This window comes from Platalea leucorodia, assembly GCF_965183815.1.
Source record: "Platalea leucorodia genome assembly, chromosome: 7".
NCBI lineage: Eukaryota > Metazoa > Chordata > Aves > Pelecaniformes > Threskiornithidae > Platalea > Platalea leucorodia.
The window spans coordinates 52366681-52385459 of NC_138829.1; the positions used below are offsets into that span (position 1 = coordinate 52366681).

Below are 18779 nucleotides of genomic sequence, written 5' to 3' on the forward strand. Positions count from 1 at the left end.
AACAGCAAAGCTCACAACAGGCTGGGAAGAAGCCTGGGCACTTGCCCCAAAGTTGTCAAACTGGGTTTTCTTTGTTATTATAACCTGCCTAAAATACAGTCACACAGTGATAGTCTTGTTCCAATTAATTTGGTGACACAACGTTTCACTTACTTTTGGAGGCTCAAGTAGGAGTTCATGGAAGGATGAAAGTCGTGCTTTTATGGCTTCTAAAACACTTTTGTTGACCGAATATGTGGAATTGCTCATGCCTGGAGGACAGATCTCTATATGGCCTTCAAATCTAAAACACACACATGCAAAATCCGATAATTAATATCAAAACTAGTTGTAAAACATCCTTAAGGTATGATTTTGAGAATGTCACAGTTCTGAAGGCATGTGAAAAGAATGAAGAGGCAAGTAAAAACACAAGGTTACAAACATAAATTAAAGGTGAAGTAATGGTTGATCCAGATTTTTCCAAACACTAGAGCCCTAGTATTTTTTGATTTATTGTGCTTGAAATCTCCAGTATGGTTTTGAGATTAAACATTACAGCTGTTCTATTTCCTCTTTTGAGGCAGATAAAGTGCTTCACTCATCTATCTGGAACAACATAAACAAGTTCAATGTACCAGAGATCTGTTCAGCCGTTTCTCCAAGTGAAGTTGTAATAAAATTCCAAATAACTTTTTAAAAAGTCAATACCCACTCACTGCGCTGTACATATTTACTCTATTCCCTGTATCCAGAAACAAACTGATGAACTGTAATTAGTCAGATCTGTCAAGTGGCACTTAAACTAGCTTCTAGAAAAAATGCAGAAAGACCAGTCATTCGGTGAAAGTGTAGTAATGCCAACTGCAATCACTTGGTTTGCTCTTCTACTTCTTCAGCTACAACAGGTCACAAAAATGGTTCAGTCATTAATACATAGAAGACACTTGCTATTGCTGAACAGTAGTCTAGTTAAATTATGCAGGCATAATTCAAGTGAAAGAAGAACACTTACGTCTGTCGTCTTGTCTCAAGTAAGGTCAATAGTATTTGGATTGCACTGACTATTGCAGATTCATTTTTTTCTTTATGAAAAATATTAGACAGCAGCTGCTCTATGATTTCTTGTCTGAAAAGAAAGTATTGGCATCAGATATAACACTACTTCAGGATACAGATGTTAACAGAAGTAGCTACCATCTGCCCATGTAAAATTAATAAGGGGATAATACAAAGAAAACTAGTAGCTATTTCAAGCTAGCAGGTACCACTAGGACAACCACTCCCAAACTCACTGCCCCAATCGTATTTTCCTTTTCCCTCCACTGATATAGTTTTTTGATCTGACCACCAACACTACAAAAAGGGAGTTTTGAGTCAGATCTAACACCTGATTCAGCTTGCCATAACAGCCACACAAACCTAAAGCTATAACCAGCAAAAGGAAGAAGGGAATACAGAAGAATCTTCTCTAGCAGAAACACACACTTAGATTAACTTAAAACAAATAACAGATGAAAGTCAATGTCTTCCATGTGTACTCTGCACAATAGCAAGCTGATGTCCACATGTCTGATCCCACTAACTTTGCCAGCACAGGAAATATTTTAATGAGACAACCCCTCTCCAAGGAAGTCCTCCAGGTGGGCTCTGGTTACTTCTGAGTTATTTTAGATTATACAGAGAGATGACAGGTAGCCAAGAAAATTCTAAAGGTTTGCAAGGTCAAAAGTAAAAAACTGTGTTTTTTATGAACTGAAAATAAAATCACAAATTCAGCAAACTAACTTACTTCTCTAGACTTGCAAGCAGTGGATCTGGTTCTGAACTGTTCTGTACTTGTAACATCTGGTCTCTGCTTAGACGAATAATTTCACAGAGCGACTGTGATGCATTTGAATGCCTCTGTAACAGAAAACCAGCTTTTTACTGTAAGAGTAGTAACATGCTGGCCCGTAATTCTTCAATTAAAAAAGGTGACAGAACTGGGGGGGAGAGGGGGAGAGAACAAGGAGGCAGGGGCGGAGAACCAGGGGCAGGGGTTGGGAACCTACGTATATAATATAAATATATATATATATATAAAAAATTATAACCTATAATATACACTTAAATACTGAAATCAGCTTATTTTAAAAAAGCAAGCAGAAAGGAGTAAAACAAAGTTTAACACTGTGTCATACAGCAACTTGCTGAACAGATAGACCCAGAAGAGCAATGGACCAATACTTACATCTTCATCTTGAGATGGATGTACAATTTCCACAAGCCGCTGGATAATTCTCTCCTCATTTAGCCACTGTAAAAGTGTTTGTGGTTGTTAGTAAGAATGTTATACAAGTGAATTAATTAAATGAGTTATAATTAATGAAATTGAAGTTGTTTGACAACTGCCATGAGTCGCACTGTCAATATTTCTAAACAAGAACTAACACTTCAGAAAAAAGGAAAATAGTAAAATCAGTGATTCTGAACAAGTGTAAAAAACAGTCTTAGGTATAATTTTTAAATAAACTTTCTGATGCCAAAAAAAGTGTTAAGTAAGGTTCAAAATATTTTTAAAACTGCATCTGGCAGCTGTAAGCTAGATATTAAAGACCAGGGGAACAGTCCAGCCACTCAGGTTCTAAGTTGTCTCCACCAGCACTGTGGCTCCACTGGAAAAGTATTGGCAGCTCCAAGCAAAAAAACCCCACACATCTAATTTCAGCACATTTAAGAAATAAACTTAGTAAAACCAGCAGAAGATAAGCCATCTTACAGTTCACACTTCAAACAAAAATCCTTTGAGACATTTTACTTACATTTAAGACTTCTTGCCGGGGCTGTGGAGGCTCTATGCAAGTCAGTAGCCTGAGCAACAAGTCCATGATAGCAGAGGTCCCTATGTGCTTAATAATGAGGTCTACAAAATCATGTTTCCTCTTCAAAAAATCCACAATCTAGAAATTAAAAAGAAGTAAGCTTACATTTGCTTATCTGTATTTTACATGGTAAATTACAACAACCAGTTTTCATTTCTCTCTCCTACCAAATGGAGAAAATAAACGAGAACTTCTTAAACACTTTTGCCACTTAAAGCTTGCAGTACAAGGCAAGATAAAATAATACACATGTATAAAGTAGCAGAAGTGACACAGGACAGATCCATACGATGTGCAGTGTGTCCTGGGCCTCCTCTCAAGCCCAACTTGCTGACCATAAACTACTTATAATCCAATGCACAGTCAGCTTTCCGTTTTGGTATGAATTACTCTCATCCCTGCTTAGTGAGCAAAGACAAAGACACAGAACAGAGTCACAAACTTAATTTGCTCAGGTACGAGAGCCAGTCATTGCAGCTGTTTGCAGTATTGGGCCACATGAACACAGAGTACAACACTATTTCTGAACAACAACTCCAAATGTCTCTTCACCTTGTTCTATGACAATTCTTGACACCAAATCAGACCCACTCCCACTGACTCAATTCACTTACCTTCACCTCTAACAACAATTAATGCAAGTATCACCATATAAAATACTGAACTAAGCTAAGCCGAAAGGTAAGCACTCACACATTGGTTGCACAAATAGCTCAGGCAAATCTGAATCAAATACATCTTACTCATCCAGATATATTTTTTAACCCTGTGCATACCATAAAAAAATTAGTGTCTTCAGCTAATATAGAAGTTGAGTGCTCTTTTTTGACTCCACTGCTATCCCTCAAATGTGCAGTCTTATAGCAGCCTTGCTGAGTACTACAACCTTATTAGAGCACTTATTAAATTGGAGAGCTGTAAATATTTACCTGTTCTGGTTTTCTGCTTATAAGAATACTTAGCACCTTGCTGAAGAAACTGGCCAGTAAAGGGTTTAGAGGAGATTCATTTAAGAGGAAGCTGTACAGTTTCATAAGTAAGGATTCTTCTTCTCCCAGCCTATCATTGATCTGTGAGACATCTGATGTAAGCAGCTCACACGATATGTTTGGGTATCTGGGGAAAAGGCAAAGAAAATTATCCATCACTCATACTTCAAAGGTGTCATACTTCCAGCTCTGAATTCAGAACCTGGTAAGGCTTCTGACCAAGTTTTCAAGCAGGGTTGGTCTGCACTAATCAAAGCAGCAAACCACTGCAAGGTAACGTAAGTGCACATGCAAGCCTACAAGCTCTCCTCTTTCATTTAAGAAATGGACTACTCCGTTCTTCAGTAGCGATAGGACAACACTAGGGAAGTGGGGAAAGGAAAGTGCAAGCTTTTATTTTAAGATTTATCGTTAAACCCATCTGTTCTAGCATTAAACCCATCTGTTCAAGTACTGATCTCTCATTTCAGAAGCCGCTTCTTTTTTTGAAGGGAAAAAAGTTAGTTACCAAGAAGTTAAGCAGACTGACAGTACTGGACTGATACTGGGGAGGGAGCAGTGTGCTTGCCCCTTTCTAATATAACAGGGATTATATTAAAAAGGTAAAAAGGAATAGCTTCAGGGTTTTTATATATTTTTCATATATATAAATATATCAATTATGTAGAAACTCAGCAAACTAGTCAAAGTCTGACAAAGCCTGCAAAACTAGCTAGTACTGCTTCATGACACAGAGTCTGTGTACAACAGTACAGTTCAGAACATTGAGTAATTAAACTAAAAGGCCATCAAGACCAGTAATTTCCTTCATTTGACAGTACTATCACCCACTCACTCTAAAGGCAATTTTGACAGCATCAGCAGCTTAAGGTTTCTACGTGAAAGATGCTTCAATTTCAAACTCTACTAGAAACACTTACAGGAGGCTTGGTTTACCAGAAATGGTGAAGTGCTGCAACTACAAGTGTAGCTTATTTCACATTATTTTTTTACACACTGTTTTAAGAAAAAAGCAGCTTTCTCTATAGACAATTCTAAAATAGGCCAAAAATGGTAGAAGTGCTTTTATACAAACTGCTGGGTTGACTTTTGAGTTTGAACTTTCTCAGCAAACTAGCTGAAGTCATGGCCATACCCAGTTCTTACAGTTCTAGCTCTGCAAAGGAAAACACCAGCAATTAGATTGTAAGTACATTCTTCCAAGGAATCCTACAGACCTTCTAAGAAGTATCTTCAAAACATCTTATCAATCATCAATAAAACAAAGCTAAACAGTTAACTATACTATGCAAATAGGGTTTTTCATTCAACTATTTTCTTAACAGTCACAACTACAAGATTCTTCATATGAGCTCTGAATTTTTTTTTTTGGTAAGCCTCCTTTGGTTTTGGAAGCATTTGTGGATAAGAGGCTTCCATTTGAAAAAATATGCAAATATCAGAATCATTTATTTTAAAGTTCTACAAAGCCCCTTGAAAACAAACTTACTCTAAAGATACCAGTATTGTACTACACACCAGCACGCAGGGATTCAAAACACACCATAAAAATAACCGGATTAAGTTACCCCTCTTTCCACCTTCCCAAGTCTTCCCCACCCCCAAAAGTTTTCCTACTTATATCGAATCTTTTCATCCATGTCTTGAGGTGGCTCTTCGATAATAAATGAAACTAAGTCTTCCAAACATTCTGACTTCAGCAGAAACTCGATAAGTTTGCGATTCTGAGCCTTGCACTCTTGCAGAACATCCTCTTCATCCATCAATTCCTTCAGTGTTACATCTTCTCTCTCTAGAAGTGTATCTATGTGGGATGACGAATGGAGATCAAATTTCCAAAACATGCTGGTCTGGATAAGAAGAATATACACAAAGCACTAAGTTTACAAATCTATTTAAGCAGTGTTTGTAGTAACACTTCACAGTGGTATTTCATACCTTCTAACCCCAAAGGTACCTGCATGCATAGAAACTTTCTAGAACTTGAATGAGACACAATAGTAGATGCCGACAACCACAAGCTACAAAATCAGGCTTGATTAAAGATGACTGAATACTCCGTAGTAATTTTTGTACCCTTAGCAATAGCCAATATTCTAACATTCAAAAGATAAAGTCAGACAGCTCCAGGGTTTTACTTACGTGAAAGGAACATGCTAATCTGCATTAAAGAAAAAAGGATAACTTTGGTTTTCAATTTATTGAATTTGCTCTTCCCAACCTTTGTTTTTAATCTATGCACCAAGTCTCAGATTAAGAACTACTTGCTCAGCAATTAATAGAGCTGGGAGAAGATAAAGGGGCACTGCATAAACGCACTAGAGAAAACACCTATAAAGGTGGAGGAATTATAGTAATTTTAACTTGCAGGCAGCACACATCAGGTGTTCCAACACAGGACCTACTCTCACACTGTACCTCCCTCCACAAACTTGACACGGGAGGAAGAACAAGGGACAATAAAATATCTTATGCAAACATGTGAAATGGCAGTGGCCCTAACCACTGAAACATTGTAAAAGGTCATAACAGAAATGTATAAGGATGAGCAACTTAACCTTTGGCACCTCCATGTTAATTCTGTTGCTCTAAGGAGCAACACCTTGCAAGCAGTTGCAACTGAGACAACTGTGGTGTTAGAAACGAACGTTTCAGTCTATGATAGATCCAATAAACTCCTGCTTTTACCTCTCATTAAGCTCAATACAAGCATTCACTCCATTCCCCTCTCTCCAAAACAGGGCTTTTACATGACATTTAACTTCTGACACAGTATCAGTTGGTCTTATGTGAATGCAGAATTTAAGTGGATTGAAAGAGATCCTACAGATAATAGAGAACAGTAAGAGAAACTTTTCTTTCCTCACAGTTGGAAGCACCATGGTTTTGAGGAGTACTAATTTAAATAAGGAAAGAAACACTCTTTTTGCTCCTTTAGTAACTGCTTTCCAAGTGCAAAGGATTAATTCAATGTTAATTACTGCTGTGCATTAGTGGCATCATCAGCTGCAAGGACATGTAGTTACTGCAGAGAATGTAGGTGAATAGTACTATTTTAGCAAGAACACTTCTGTAAGCTGCAGGTTGTATGCAGGAGTAAGCTTAAAGACAATAATCAAACTATGCTTGTCATACACTCAAAAACCTACAAAGGCTAAAACAGATATATCTAATTCTTACACAGACTAAGAGGTAGACAGCTTTAAGCATTTATTTTCAAGTTAAAATAGATTCAGCATGCACACTACAGCTACTTAGAACAGTAAAGTGTCAAATTTAGTACTTGAGCAGTTTAGAAAACAGATACAAGTCCAAGGATCCAGGCAAAACCCTTGTGACTCTCTTCATTAGCAAGACACTCAGTATTTGGCCTAAATATTGAAAAGCCTGGTATACTCACTATGGAGAAGTTTTAATTGCTTTTAGAGTTTTCATTGTTGCTTTAACCATTACACACAGATCACTTAATACCACTTTACTTTGCTTAGCCTTTTGTCAGAAGTTGTAAGCATACAGAACTGCCCATAGATTACATAGCTTTCTGTTTAAAGATATGGGAGTCAAGCAAAATCAATCAGGAAAAGGTACAGATAATTTCAATTGCAGTATTGGTACTTATAATCATCTGAGATCCCATGCAAGGATTAAGCGGTTAAAAAACAGAAAAAAGTTCTTTTCTGCTAAAAGTATTAGTAAACTTACAAGCAGAGTTCAAAACACCTGATCTCACAAATTAGCTTAAATCTAATTATACAAAGTTGTTATTAAAAACACTAGCTTGTGGGTATTCAGGCTACACACAGACTTACAGTGACAAATTAAACTAGTGCATTATTGAAATCACAGCATATTTTTTGTTTGGGTTTTTTTTTAAGCATCTAGAAAGCAGATCAAATCCCTCCCTTGCCCCAATCAGTGAAGGCAGCATCTTTGCAAGTAACCACTATCAATGTTAATTCCAGACGTCAATCCGTCTGCAGTGACTAAAGTTCATTTCAGTAGCTTCAATGTATTTCTGTGTTACTTATTTCAGGAGAAATTCAACAGCAGAAAATAGCAACAACAAAAAAAGAGGCATACTACTGCAAACATGTTACTGCGTTATTTCACAAACTGTCTCCCAGGCAAGCTCTTTTAGGGGGTGCTCCCTCAACATGTCAGGTGCCGGCCAGAGATTATTCCATCACTTTTCAACAGGAGCCCAGGTCCTTTGAAATAAGGAAAAATAAACAACATAAAATGTGCCAAAGAGGAAGTCCAGGAACCCTGAAGAGAAGAGAATTTTCTTAGGTGTTATCACTGGCGATAATCCAGAATCAGCCTACCATAGTTCTGAATGGAAGTTTTAAAAACAAAGTTATTGTTATTCTTCCCACAGCCTACTGTTCTACCACCCCTCTCAAAACCTACCAATTCTGAAATTTTGAATTATCTTCATGCTTTTTCAAATTTCAGTCCTATTAACAGAGTCAGAATTAGGCCTTATGTCCACAAATCAGGAGTGCTCCTCCCAAAATTTCACTATCTGCAAATTTACGATAAACTCCACAGGTCAACTGGGTTGTGTTACTCCCAATGTTCAGCTCCATTGCCAATATGAGCAGAAAAATCACAACATTTGGAGTCAATGCAAGATGCAAAAGACTACCAAACATGAGACATGCTCAAGATTAGACTAAAAACTCTCAGCTCTCAGATGTGGAAAGAAAAATTGTGTTAAAGACGGTAATGCTGCTGCAGATATTTGACTGCCTTTTGTAACTTGAGTTAACTTGCCATAATCTCTGAAAGTTCCCAGCAAGCAAGACCAACAGACTTCCAATGCATGAAAACAGTACTTCTGAAAGTTTACATCAACTTGCTGATGCACAAGTTATGACAATTCAAGATCCTAAGGAACACCAAGCATTCAGAAAAATATTACTTTGTTTTCTTAGTTAATATTGTTAAGATTCTTCTCTGAAGGAATGCTGAAATAACATTCTATGTAGTAAACACCTGACTTAAATCTGAAATGAAAGAAAGCAGTTCACCAAAATGAAGAAAGCCTGGCAACTGCTCTGAGATACAGGTAACTGAAATTCTCACTTGAATTGTTTGTGAAAGGGAAGAAATAAAGCTTAGAAGCAATTCTTTCAGACCAGAAAAAAAAAACTGAAGTCTTCTGCCTACTACAGCTGAAGAAAACCATGGTGTGTGTATGTTGTTTAACAGTAACCAGTCTGCCCCTCTTTCTAGAGGCCAAATGCTTAATTAGCATCTCCATCAAAAAAAGTTGGTAACAATTGTATCACTAAGTTTCTCTGTAGCTTTGAGTTGACATAGCTACCAAACACCTCTCCTGAATACAGACATTCCTGTTTTCAAGCTACAGGGCAAAGACGTGAATTCCAGTCAGATAAGCATATAGTTTAATTTTCGCAATGTCTCCTATATTGAACCTTTTACAAAACACACTTGTTACTTTAAAATCTACTGACGGGACTTCTGGATGCAAGAAAACTATTAAAGCAAGCTGCTCATTAAGTTAAACTTTTAAGAATCATACTTAGGTAAAACATGAGAACCATACTTTGCAAGGAGTTACTTCCAACTTGGTACCTCATACTTCTACCTAACAGTTGAGTATTGGTAGCTACAAGCACACATAGGGATCTAGACCAGTGCAGAAAGAAAAGCAAAAGGACCGCAGCTAGCCAACTGAAAGCTGTTTTACCTGACAACTGGATGTTAAAAGCATATACACAGAGCTTCCAGTAGGAAGTTCACAGATTTTACAGCAATACCCAGTTTCATTTTTCAAGCAAGAGAAACTTTTTTTTTTTTAAAAAAAGAGTATCAGTGTCAAGCTGAAGATTCTGTAATGTATGAAAGTCTGAGAAATGCTACACAGAGAGTTATAACAAGGATTGCATTATAAAAAAATAAACTCAGAATGTAACCATCAATTTTTGTTATGTATCATCATATTTTCTTCCTATAGGGTTCAAGTGCACAGACAAAAACAAAAAATCAGTTATTTTGCACCAACAAACTTTTCCATGATTGAAACACATCCTAAATTATGTAGCCTACTTTAGCAAAACAAGTTTTTACAACTCTTGTGTAGCAACTAGCCAAGGACAACTTAACTGTTGGATGCAAGGACAGCAACCATCAAAGGAGTCCTTGGTGCCACCACAGGCTTTCAAGAAGGTCTTGCATTTCTTTTGTCTGCCTGGACTTTAGTAAAGCCTTTGACATGGTTTCCCACAGCATTCTCCTGGAGAAACTGGCTGCTCATGGCTTGGATGGGCGTACTCTTTGCTGGGTAAAAAACTAACTGGATGGCTGGGCCCAAAGAATTGTGGTGCTACTAAAGTTAAATTCAGTTGGCAGCCAGTCACAAGTGGTGTTTCCCAGGGCTCAGTACTGAGGCCAGTTCTGTTCAATATCTTTATCAATGATCTGGCCGAGGGGATTGAGTGCACCCTCACTAAGATTGCAGACAACACCAAGTTCGGTGGGAGTGTTGATCTGCTGGAGGGTAGAAAGGCTCTACAGAGGGATCTGGACGGGCTGGATTGATGGGCCAAGGCCAACTGTATGAGGTTCAACAAGGCTAAGTGCCGGGTCCTGCACTTGGGTCACAACAACCCCATGCAACGCTATAGGCTTGGGGAAGAGTGGCTAGAGAGATGCTTGGCGGAAAAGGACCTGGGGGTGTTGGTCAAAAGCCGCCTGAATATGAGCCAGCAATGTGCCCAGGTGGCCAACACCAAGAGCATCCTGGCTTGTATCAGGAATAGTGTGGCCAGCAGGACTGGGGAAGTGATCATCCCCCTGTACTCAGCACTGGTGAGGCCGCACCTCGAATACTGTGTTCAGTTTTGGGCCCATCACTACAAGAAGGACATTGAGATGCTGGAGCGTGTCCAAAGAAGAACAATGAAGCTGGTGAAGGATCTAGAGCACAAGTCTTATGAGAAGCAGCTGAGGGAACCGGGGTTGTTTCATCTGGAGAAAAGGAGGCTCAGGGAGACCTTATCACTCTCTACAACTACCTGAAAGGAGGTTGTAGTGAGGTGGGGGTCAGTCTCTTCGGTCTCTTCTCCCAAGTAACAAGCGACAGAACAAGGGGAAATGGCCTCAAGTTGCGCCAGAGCAGGTTTAGATTAGATATTAGGAAAAACTTCTTCACTGAAAGGGTTATCAAGCACTGGAACAGGCTGCCCAGGGAAGTGGTTGAGTCCCCATTCCTGGAGGTATTTAAAAGACGAGTGGATGTGGTGCTTGGGGACATGGTTTAGTGTCGGACTTGGCAGTGTTAACAGTTGGACTTGATGATCTTATAGGTCTTTTCCAACCTAAACGATTCTATGATTCTTAGCGATAAAAGCATTTCCAATGCAAACAATCCATTGCCTTCTAAAAACCAAATAGGTAGGTAGGTTTGGGGAAGGACAAAGTAACAATGAAGATAAATTCTCATGCTTTTATTATTAGAAGAGAATTTACCAACATTTAAGACCTTTAAATGCATTAAGTGATTTCTTTAAAATGCTAAGCATGCCCTCCTGCCAGCTTCAGATAACCTCAACCAGTTAATCTCTAGGTATATTTAATTAGTTACCAGTTTTATCTCCTTTCTCCAAATGATGGACAGTAATTAGACACCATACTAGCATTTATAAAGTGCTTATTTTGACACTGGAAATGGACCATCTGTTCAAAACAAAGCCAAGCACAAGTGCATGTCTGGAAAAATTTTAGAGCTAAACAGAATTACCAGTCACTGAAACTGACAGAGAAGACACTAGCGACTACTTTCTAAACTGTCTGTTTCACTCAGTGAGAGCATCACCCATTGTAAACCTGCTGTCTACAACTGCCTGTCCCTTGCAGGCTGCAGCACAATTCCTCAAAGCATTAAATATCCCAAGACTTATTACATCGGAAAATTAAGCACTTATGCATTTACTCTGGAATTGAGGGCAATTTGAACAAAATAATACAAAAAAACAAGACACCTGCCTTCTAGCTTGAAGAACTGGACCAAAACAGTTCTTTTCCATAAAGTAATGGTAATTTATAGTAATACACAGTTATGCCATAACTGAATTCCCCATTTTTTCTACTTGACGAGTACAAGAAAGAATCTCTTACATACAGCAACACACTTACATTGCTGCTTCTGCATTGAGAGTTAAGGGGAAAAATAAGGAATTCTTTATCTTCTATCCCATTAAAATAGTATGGTTTTTAAGTAGTATAAAAACTCTGCTCTTAATTATTCCTTAGTTTTATTTCTAAATACTTCAAATAATACAATAGAGACCATACTTACCCAATACACTACTGGAAAAAAAAAAATTTATTTTCAATTAAAGCAGTGAGGTTCAGTGTGTTACTAGCTAGAGAGATATAAGTTACTGTTCCAAGTCCCTAGATTTAACTATATTACTTCACATTACATCCAGCAATCACAAATAAAAAAATAAAAGCAGTAATACAGGAGAGTTTTCATGGTACAGTTTCTACATTTCTTAAACAAAATGTAAGATCAGTTTGACATAGAATAAAAATCTCATGTGAACACAAAGTAAGATGTAGCAGTCTCTCCAGCATCAGAACAGCTTGTTCAGGCCACGAATGCAAACCCTAGTGGAAATTAGTTTTTGAGAAATACTCCATTAGTTACAGTAACAATTGGATTTTTATGATTATAAGCTAGTGAAGTTTCAAAGAAACTTTGTGGAGGAGGGAGCCAATAGATGGTTTGAAATTAAAAGGAATGAAATAGAACACAAAATACAAACACCTTTACCTCAACAATTCAATACATATTGCACCCATATTTCAAATACTGTGCACAGACCTCGTCCTCCCATTTCCAAAAGGACACGCAAACTATAAAAGATACTGAAGGGGAAACAAAACAAAATTATTTTACGGAGTGCTGGGAGACCTTGTGCAGGCTGGCTGCACCTCCCTTTCCCACCTGTGGGATGTCTGGATGCTTCGCCTCCTTTCAGCCACTGTCAGGCACAGGGAGCCGGGTCAGTGGAAGGGCACCGAGGACCTCCAACCCTCCTGGAACACCCTTGCCACCATCTTGTCCAGGGACCCTAGGCACAGGATGAGGAGGGGGCTGGAGCCCAGGCACTTGAGGGGAAGTGGAGGGCAGTCCCTGTGCCTAAGGGGCAGCAGAATGGCACACTGTAGCAATCCCCAGGAAAGGGGCCCTCAGCCCTGCCCCGACCCTCCTCCTTCTCCCACATGAGGGCATCTTTCAAGCCACAGCCCCCCCAGCTCCCAGAACAGCCATATTTGACCACATACATTGCCATCACAGTGGCCTCCTGATGTCACGAGCCACCTCATGAGCCTTTTGTTTTGGGCCCTATAAATAAAGGGACACCAGCAGCTGGCCCACAATTCGCTAAGCTTCAAGGCTCTCAGATTCCAAGGATGATTGGAACAAAGAAGTCCCACAGCAGGAAGGCAAGTGGCTGCCCACTTGTCCTGGTTTCAGCTGGGATAGAGTTAATTTTCTTCTTGGTAGCTGGTATGGGGCTCTGTTTTGGGTTTAGGATGAGAACAATGTCGATGATAGCAAGAACCAGAACATCAGTGTAAGTGGTGCTAAGTAGTTGCTAAGTGGGGCTCACACTGGTCAAGGACTTTTCAGCTTCCCATGCTCTGCCAGATGCATAAGAAGCTGGGAGGGGGCACAGCCAGGGGAGTGCTGACCCAGACTGGCCAAGGGGCTATTCCATACCATATGGCATAATGCTCAGTATATAAGGTGGGGGAAGAAGGAAGGAAGGGGGGGGACATTGGGCATGATGGCGTTTGTCTTCCCAAGTAACCATTACACATGATGGAGCCCTGCTTTCCTGGGGATGGCTGAACACCTCCCTGCCGATGGGAAGCAGTGAATGAATTCCTTGTTTTGCTTTGTTTACATGCATAGCTTTTGCTTTGCCTATTAAACTTTCTTATCTCAACCCACGAGTTTTCTCCCTTTTACCCTTCTGATTCTCTCCCCCATCCCACCAAGGGAGGAGTGAGCAAGCGGCTGTGTGGTGCTTGGTTGCCAGTTGGGGTTAAACCACGACACCACTTTTGCGTGGGAAGGCAGATAGGTGGTTGCAGGAGACATGGAGGAAGAGGAGGTAGTGCCAGAAGGGGGGCACCATCAGCCGCATGGTAGCAGTACCATCACTCATGTGGCTGATGGTGTGGGGCCTATGGAGGTGGATCCACTCAAAGATCAAGAAGAACCAATGGAAGTAGATCCACCTCCAGCATGGCTCCCCTGGCACCACTACACTACGCCAGGGTTCCCTGCATGACACCATCAGTACAGCATCACAGGAGCACCCAGCCAGTGCCCTACTATCAGCCCAGCCTCTGCACCTGGCATTAGCTGAGAGCACCCAGCCTGCGCACCTGGCTATCCTGCAGGCTCACCCATTCCATCTCCCAGCAGTAACAATTATTTTGTTGATTGCCACTGGTGATGTGAGCCCTTCTCTTTCCCGCCCCTTTCCCCATCCCTCCTGAAGGGGTGCCATCTCCTCTGCCCTAAGCCCCAAGAAAGGGGATGAGACAACCTGGCTTCTGCCGGGCTGCTGGACCAGGGCAACAGGAGGAGTCCCTCGGAGTGCCACTGAGGTCCCTGGGGCCTGGAGGTGGGGTTTCTTCAGTCTGAGGATGAGAAGGCTGGCCAATGGGTGGCTGAAGATGAAGCCAGACACTCCACAGCGGTGCACAAAGAAAAGCAACAGATTGAGCAAAGAAGTTAGAGACAGTTGTTCCTTTAGAGAAGCAGAAGACTGCAGTTCTGCCAGGAAAAAGTGCTGGCCTGCAGCATTAAGGTCCCATCTAGCTGCTTCATCAAGAGGTCTTTTCAAGGTTGGGCAATAAACAATTTTAAAAAACCCAAAACAATAAAATAACAGTAAAAATGCTTTCCTCCTCTCTTATTTGGTACTTTGGCAAGTGCATCTGGACTCCTCTGTCCCCTCCTGGTCTCCCCAGTCCAGGAAAGACATTGATGTATGGGGTGGGGGCCCAGCCCAGAGCCTTTGAGATGGTGAGGGGCTGGGCACATGGCACACATGAGCAGGCTGACGGAACTGCCTCTGGTCATGAGGGTGGTGAGACACTGGAGCAGGTTGCCCAGAGAAGCTGTGGATGCCCCATCCCTGGAAGTGTTCAAGGTCAGGTTGGCTGGGGCTTTGAGCAACCTGATCTAGTGAAAGATACCTGTCAGCCTCACCTCTGTGCCTGGGAAGATCATGGAACAGATCTTCCTAGAAGCTATTCTAAGTCACACAGAGGACAGGGATGTGATTTGAGAAGTCAGCATGGCTTCACCAAGGGCAAGTCTTGCCTGACCAATGCAGTGGCCTTCTACAATGGAGTGACTACATCAGTGGACAAGGGAAGAGCTACGGCTGTCATCTATCTGGACTTCTGTAAGGCCTTTGACATAGTCCCCCACAACATCCTTCTCTCTAAATTGGAGAGACGTGGATTTGATAGATGGACTATTCAACAGATAAGAAATTGGCTGGATGGTCACATCCAGAGTAGTGGTCAGCGGCTCAATGTCCAGGTGGAGATCAGTAACAAATGGTGTCCCTCAGGGGTCTGTACTGGGACCAGTACTGCTCAGTATCTTTATCAATGACAAACAGTGGGATTGAGTACACCCTCAGCAATTTGCAGATGACACCAAGCTGAGTGGTGCGGTTGACACACCTGAGGGACGGAAGGCCACTCAGAGGGACCTGGACAAGCTCAAGAAGTGGGCTCATGTGAACACCATGAGGTTCAACAAGGCCAAGTGCAAGGTCCTGCACCTGAGTTGGGGCAACCCCCAGTATCAATACAGGCTGGGGATGAAGGGATTAAGGGCAGCCCTGCGGAGAAGGACTCGGGAGTACTGGTGGATGAAAAGCTAGACATGAGCTGACAGTGTGCTCTCACAGCTCTCCTGCCTGGAACACTGTGTCTAGCTCTGGAGTCCTCATTAGAGGAAAGATGTAGACCTGTTGGAGCAGGTCCAGAGGAGGGCCACAAAAATGATCAGAGGGCTGGAACACCTCTCCTATGAGGAAAGGCTAAGAGAGTTGGGGCTGTTTAGCCTGGAGAAGAGAAGGCTCCAATAAGACTTTATTGCGGCCTTTCAATACTTAAAGGGGGCTTATAAGAGAGATGGGGACAGACTTTTTAATAGGGCCTGTTGCGGTAGGACAAGGGGTAATAGTTTTAAACTAAAAGAGGGTAGATTCAGACTAGATAAAAAGGAAGAAATTTTTTACAATGAGGGTAGTGAAACACTGGAACAGGTTGCCCAGAGAGGTAGCAGATGCCCCATCCCTGGAAATATTCAAGGTCAGGTTGGACAGGGCTCTAAGCAACCTTATCTAGTTGAAGATGTCCCTTGCTCACGGCAGGGGGGTTGGACTAGATGACCTTTAAAGGTCCCTTCCAACCCAAACCATTCTATGATTCTGTAATCATCTTAGTAAGACCCTACCATCATTAAGTTGTAAGATTCAGGAATTGTGGGGGAGCATTCCTTGTACATAAGCTAGCGACATTTCAGTGTTTTGAACTATTTGCAAGTAAAGTTTCACCTACATACCAAAAAACAAAACACTGCACCTTCTTTTCAATACCATCAAGAATTCCTGGGTAACCAAACAATATTTTGGAAGAGAAACTTCAGCATGTTCACTGACTGTTGTATCTGTAGTACAAGCTTAAATTGTACAATTCCTTGCAGCCATTATACTCATGTACAGCACACGTGCTCCTCAGCTAACTACTCTACTTTCAGAGGGTAACTACATACTCTTGAGTGAAATGCAAGCAAAAGACACCATGTGGTAGTCTTTTCTTGACTGGGAGAGAAACGCATCAGAAAGCAGTAATTTTCATAACATCCTCTTTAACAGCTGACGCCTCCTCCTCCTCCTAATGAGGAGGCAAATTATCTAATAAGTAGGGACTTTCACTCCCCTATCTGACAAGGGAAGAGGGAGCCTGCTGTGGTTGCAGAACAGTTAAGAATTGAGACAGAAATGCAATCACTTTCACTCTTATTTATCACAGTAGCCTCCCATATTTATGCACACTAGCTGCACTTCTATCTAGATCAGAACTATAAATGTTTTTTTTTTTTACATAATATAGAGAATATATATCCATCATGTGCATATAGACACCCCCCCATTATGACTGAATGCCCCAATAATCAAGTGTTTTGACATGCCGAAGTACATAAACAAGTCCAAACTAGTTAATGTTTACTCAAAGACATCAATCCCTCAAAATTCAAGAGGTCATAACTGTCCAGCAAACTGAAATCTAGTTTGCAATGAAGTTACCAGAGCAATTTTATACCAAGCAACAAGTGTATCCTTGTCAATTCCTACAGGCTATCTCAAACCATGGGTTAATAAGTGTCAATATAGATCTTAATTACCTGCAATAACTACAAATTAGACACTGATCTCCCCCGCCCAAGTAGAAAAGATTAATCATTTTCTAGTAACTCCACTTCAACAGCCAAACATTTAGACATTTAAAATATTCACTGGTCACAGAATTCAGTTAGATTCTTCATATTTTGAATTCTCCCAATTATCTTCAAAATGGAAATGAAGATATCTATGTACTGAGAAAAGCAGATTGTTCCATAGTATTATAAAAAGCAAGCTAAACAATGCATAGCTACCCAGAAGACAATTTACACTGAAGCATGCAGTTTAATACCAAAAATTCAATTGCAGAAGACAGTATTACCATACTTCAGTATCATAACCTATAGTGCTAAACATCATTCATACCTAATATATGTCAGTTCATGAACACATTTGCTTTGAAACTCTTCCAAAGAATTGGAGGCTGGGCAGCAGATACACCTCCTGGCACAAAATCAAAACACTTTAAAACATGTTCCCTGTAAAACAAATAGAATAACCACAACAGTGTGTCTAGACAACCCTTGATTCTCATTGTAAGATCAAAGCCAGGCAGAGAAAGACGACAGTGCAACAGCAGGGTGGGCTAGAAAACAAAGTTAGAAACAGCCAGCTAGAAAGTAGCCAGAAAAAAGCTGCAAGGAAAGGGAAGGAATGGCCACCAAGTCTGAACTGCAGAAGGAAGAGCAGCTTAGAAGGCGGTAAATGTGAACCTACAGAAATTAGGTAAGTAAGCCTTTAGTGGACATCAGGGACATGAAAAACTCAAAGCATTCAGGAACCACTTAAAATTTAAGATAAGGCTTTATAGATGCAGAAGCTAAATCTACTGCTGTAGGTGAAGTTTAATAGTTTCTTACCTGTTAAACACAAAAGTTTTTTAAAAGTTAAAAAAACAGAACGATTTGTATTCTCTCAGGCTCCTTGCCCATTACAGGGTATCCTGGCAACAGCAAAAAATCTTTCAATCTACAGTATTAGCAGATTAGCAGGACTGAATTAGGATTGAATTAGATGAAGCAGATTTCTTCCTACAACGACAAAAAAAAAGTTTACAATTTAATACTGTTAATAGGTTCTACTCAATAGCTCAATAACTGCATGAATACTAAGCATTGCTTTACAGGGAATAAGACATACAAACTGAAGAAGGAAACAACTTGCTTGGAAGAACAGTGTCAGTTCAGTACAGCATACTCTTGAGAATAAATTCAAAAGCAGCCTGCCATCTGAAAGACTTATTTTTAAACCAACTTTAATTAAACATCCCCCCTTTACTTTTGGGAGACAAAGGAAGAAACTTCATTGCCTCACTGAAATAAAACTGCCTGTATAATCTGCACTTGACTGTGGAATCTAATACAAATCCAGACTTTTTTCTTCTTTTATAAACTATTAGCAATTTCATATGAAGTAACATCTTCACATCTAGAAGATCCGAAATACCCATTACTAGAGTTTTTTGC

The 18779-nt window shown here is 40.4% G+C and overlaps 1 protein-coding gene across 20 annotated transcripts in view; it reads right to left on the reverse strand.

Moving 5' to 3' along the window:
• Window positions 1–18779, reverse strand: part of PPP6R3 (protein phosphatase 6 regulatory subunit 3) — a 73502-nt gene that overhangs the window by 37828 nt on the left and 16895 nt on the right. For 6 of the 20 annotated variants that reach the window (XM_082317774.1, XM_082317775.1, XM_082317773.1 and 3 more), the window contains 12 exons: window positions 18174–18344; window positions 17680–17792; window positions 14431–14573; window positions 12813–13007; window positions 7913–8040; window positions 5450–5682; window positions 3773–3959; window positions 2784–2921; window positions 2213–2278; window positions 1772–1884; window positions 995–1108; window positions 154–283 (listed from right to left, as the gene is read on the reverse strand). In XM_082317774.1, coding sequence (XP_082173900.1) covers window positions 154–283; window positions 995–1108; window positions 1772–1884; window positions 2213–2278; window positions 2784–2921; window positions 3773–3959; window positions 5450–5682; window positions 7913–7924 — 993 coding nt within the window. In that variant the 5' untranslated portion in view covers window positions 7925–8040; window positions 12813–13007; window positions 14431–14573; window positions 17680–17792; window positions 18174–18344. Of the gene's footprint in view, window positions 1–153; window positions 284–994; window positions 1109–1771; window positions 1885–2212; window positions 2279–2783; window positions 2922–3772; window positions 3960–5449; window positions 5683–7912; window positions 8041–12812; window positions 14390–14430; window positions 14574–17679; window positions 17793–18173; window positions 18345–18779 lie in introns of those variants that run through there. The other 14 variants (XM_082317783.1, XM_082317777.1, XM_082317780.1 and 11 more) reach the window with 14 other exon arrangements.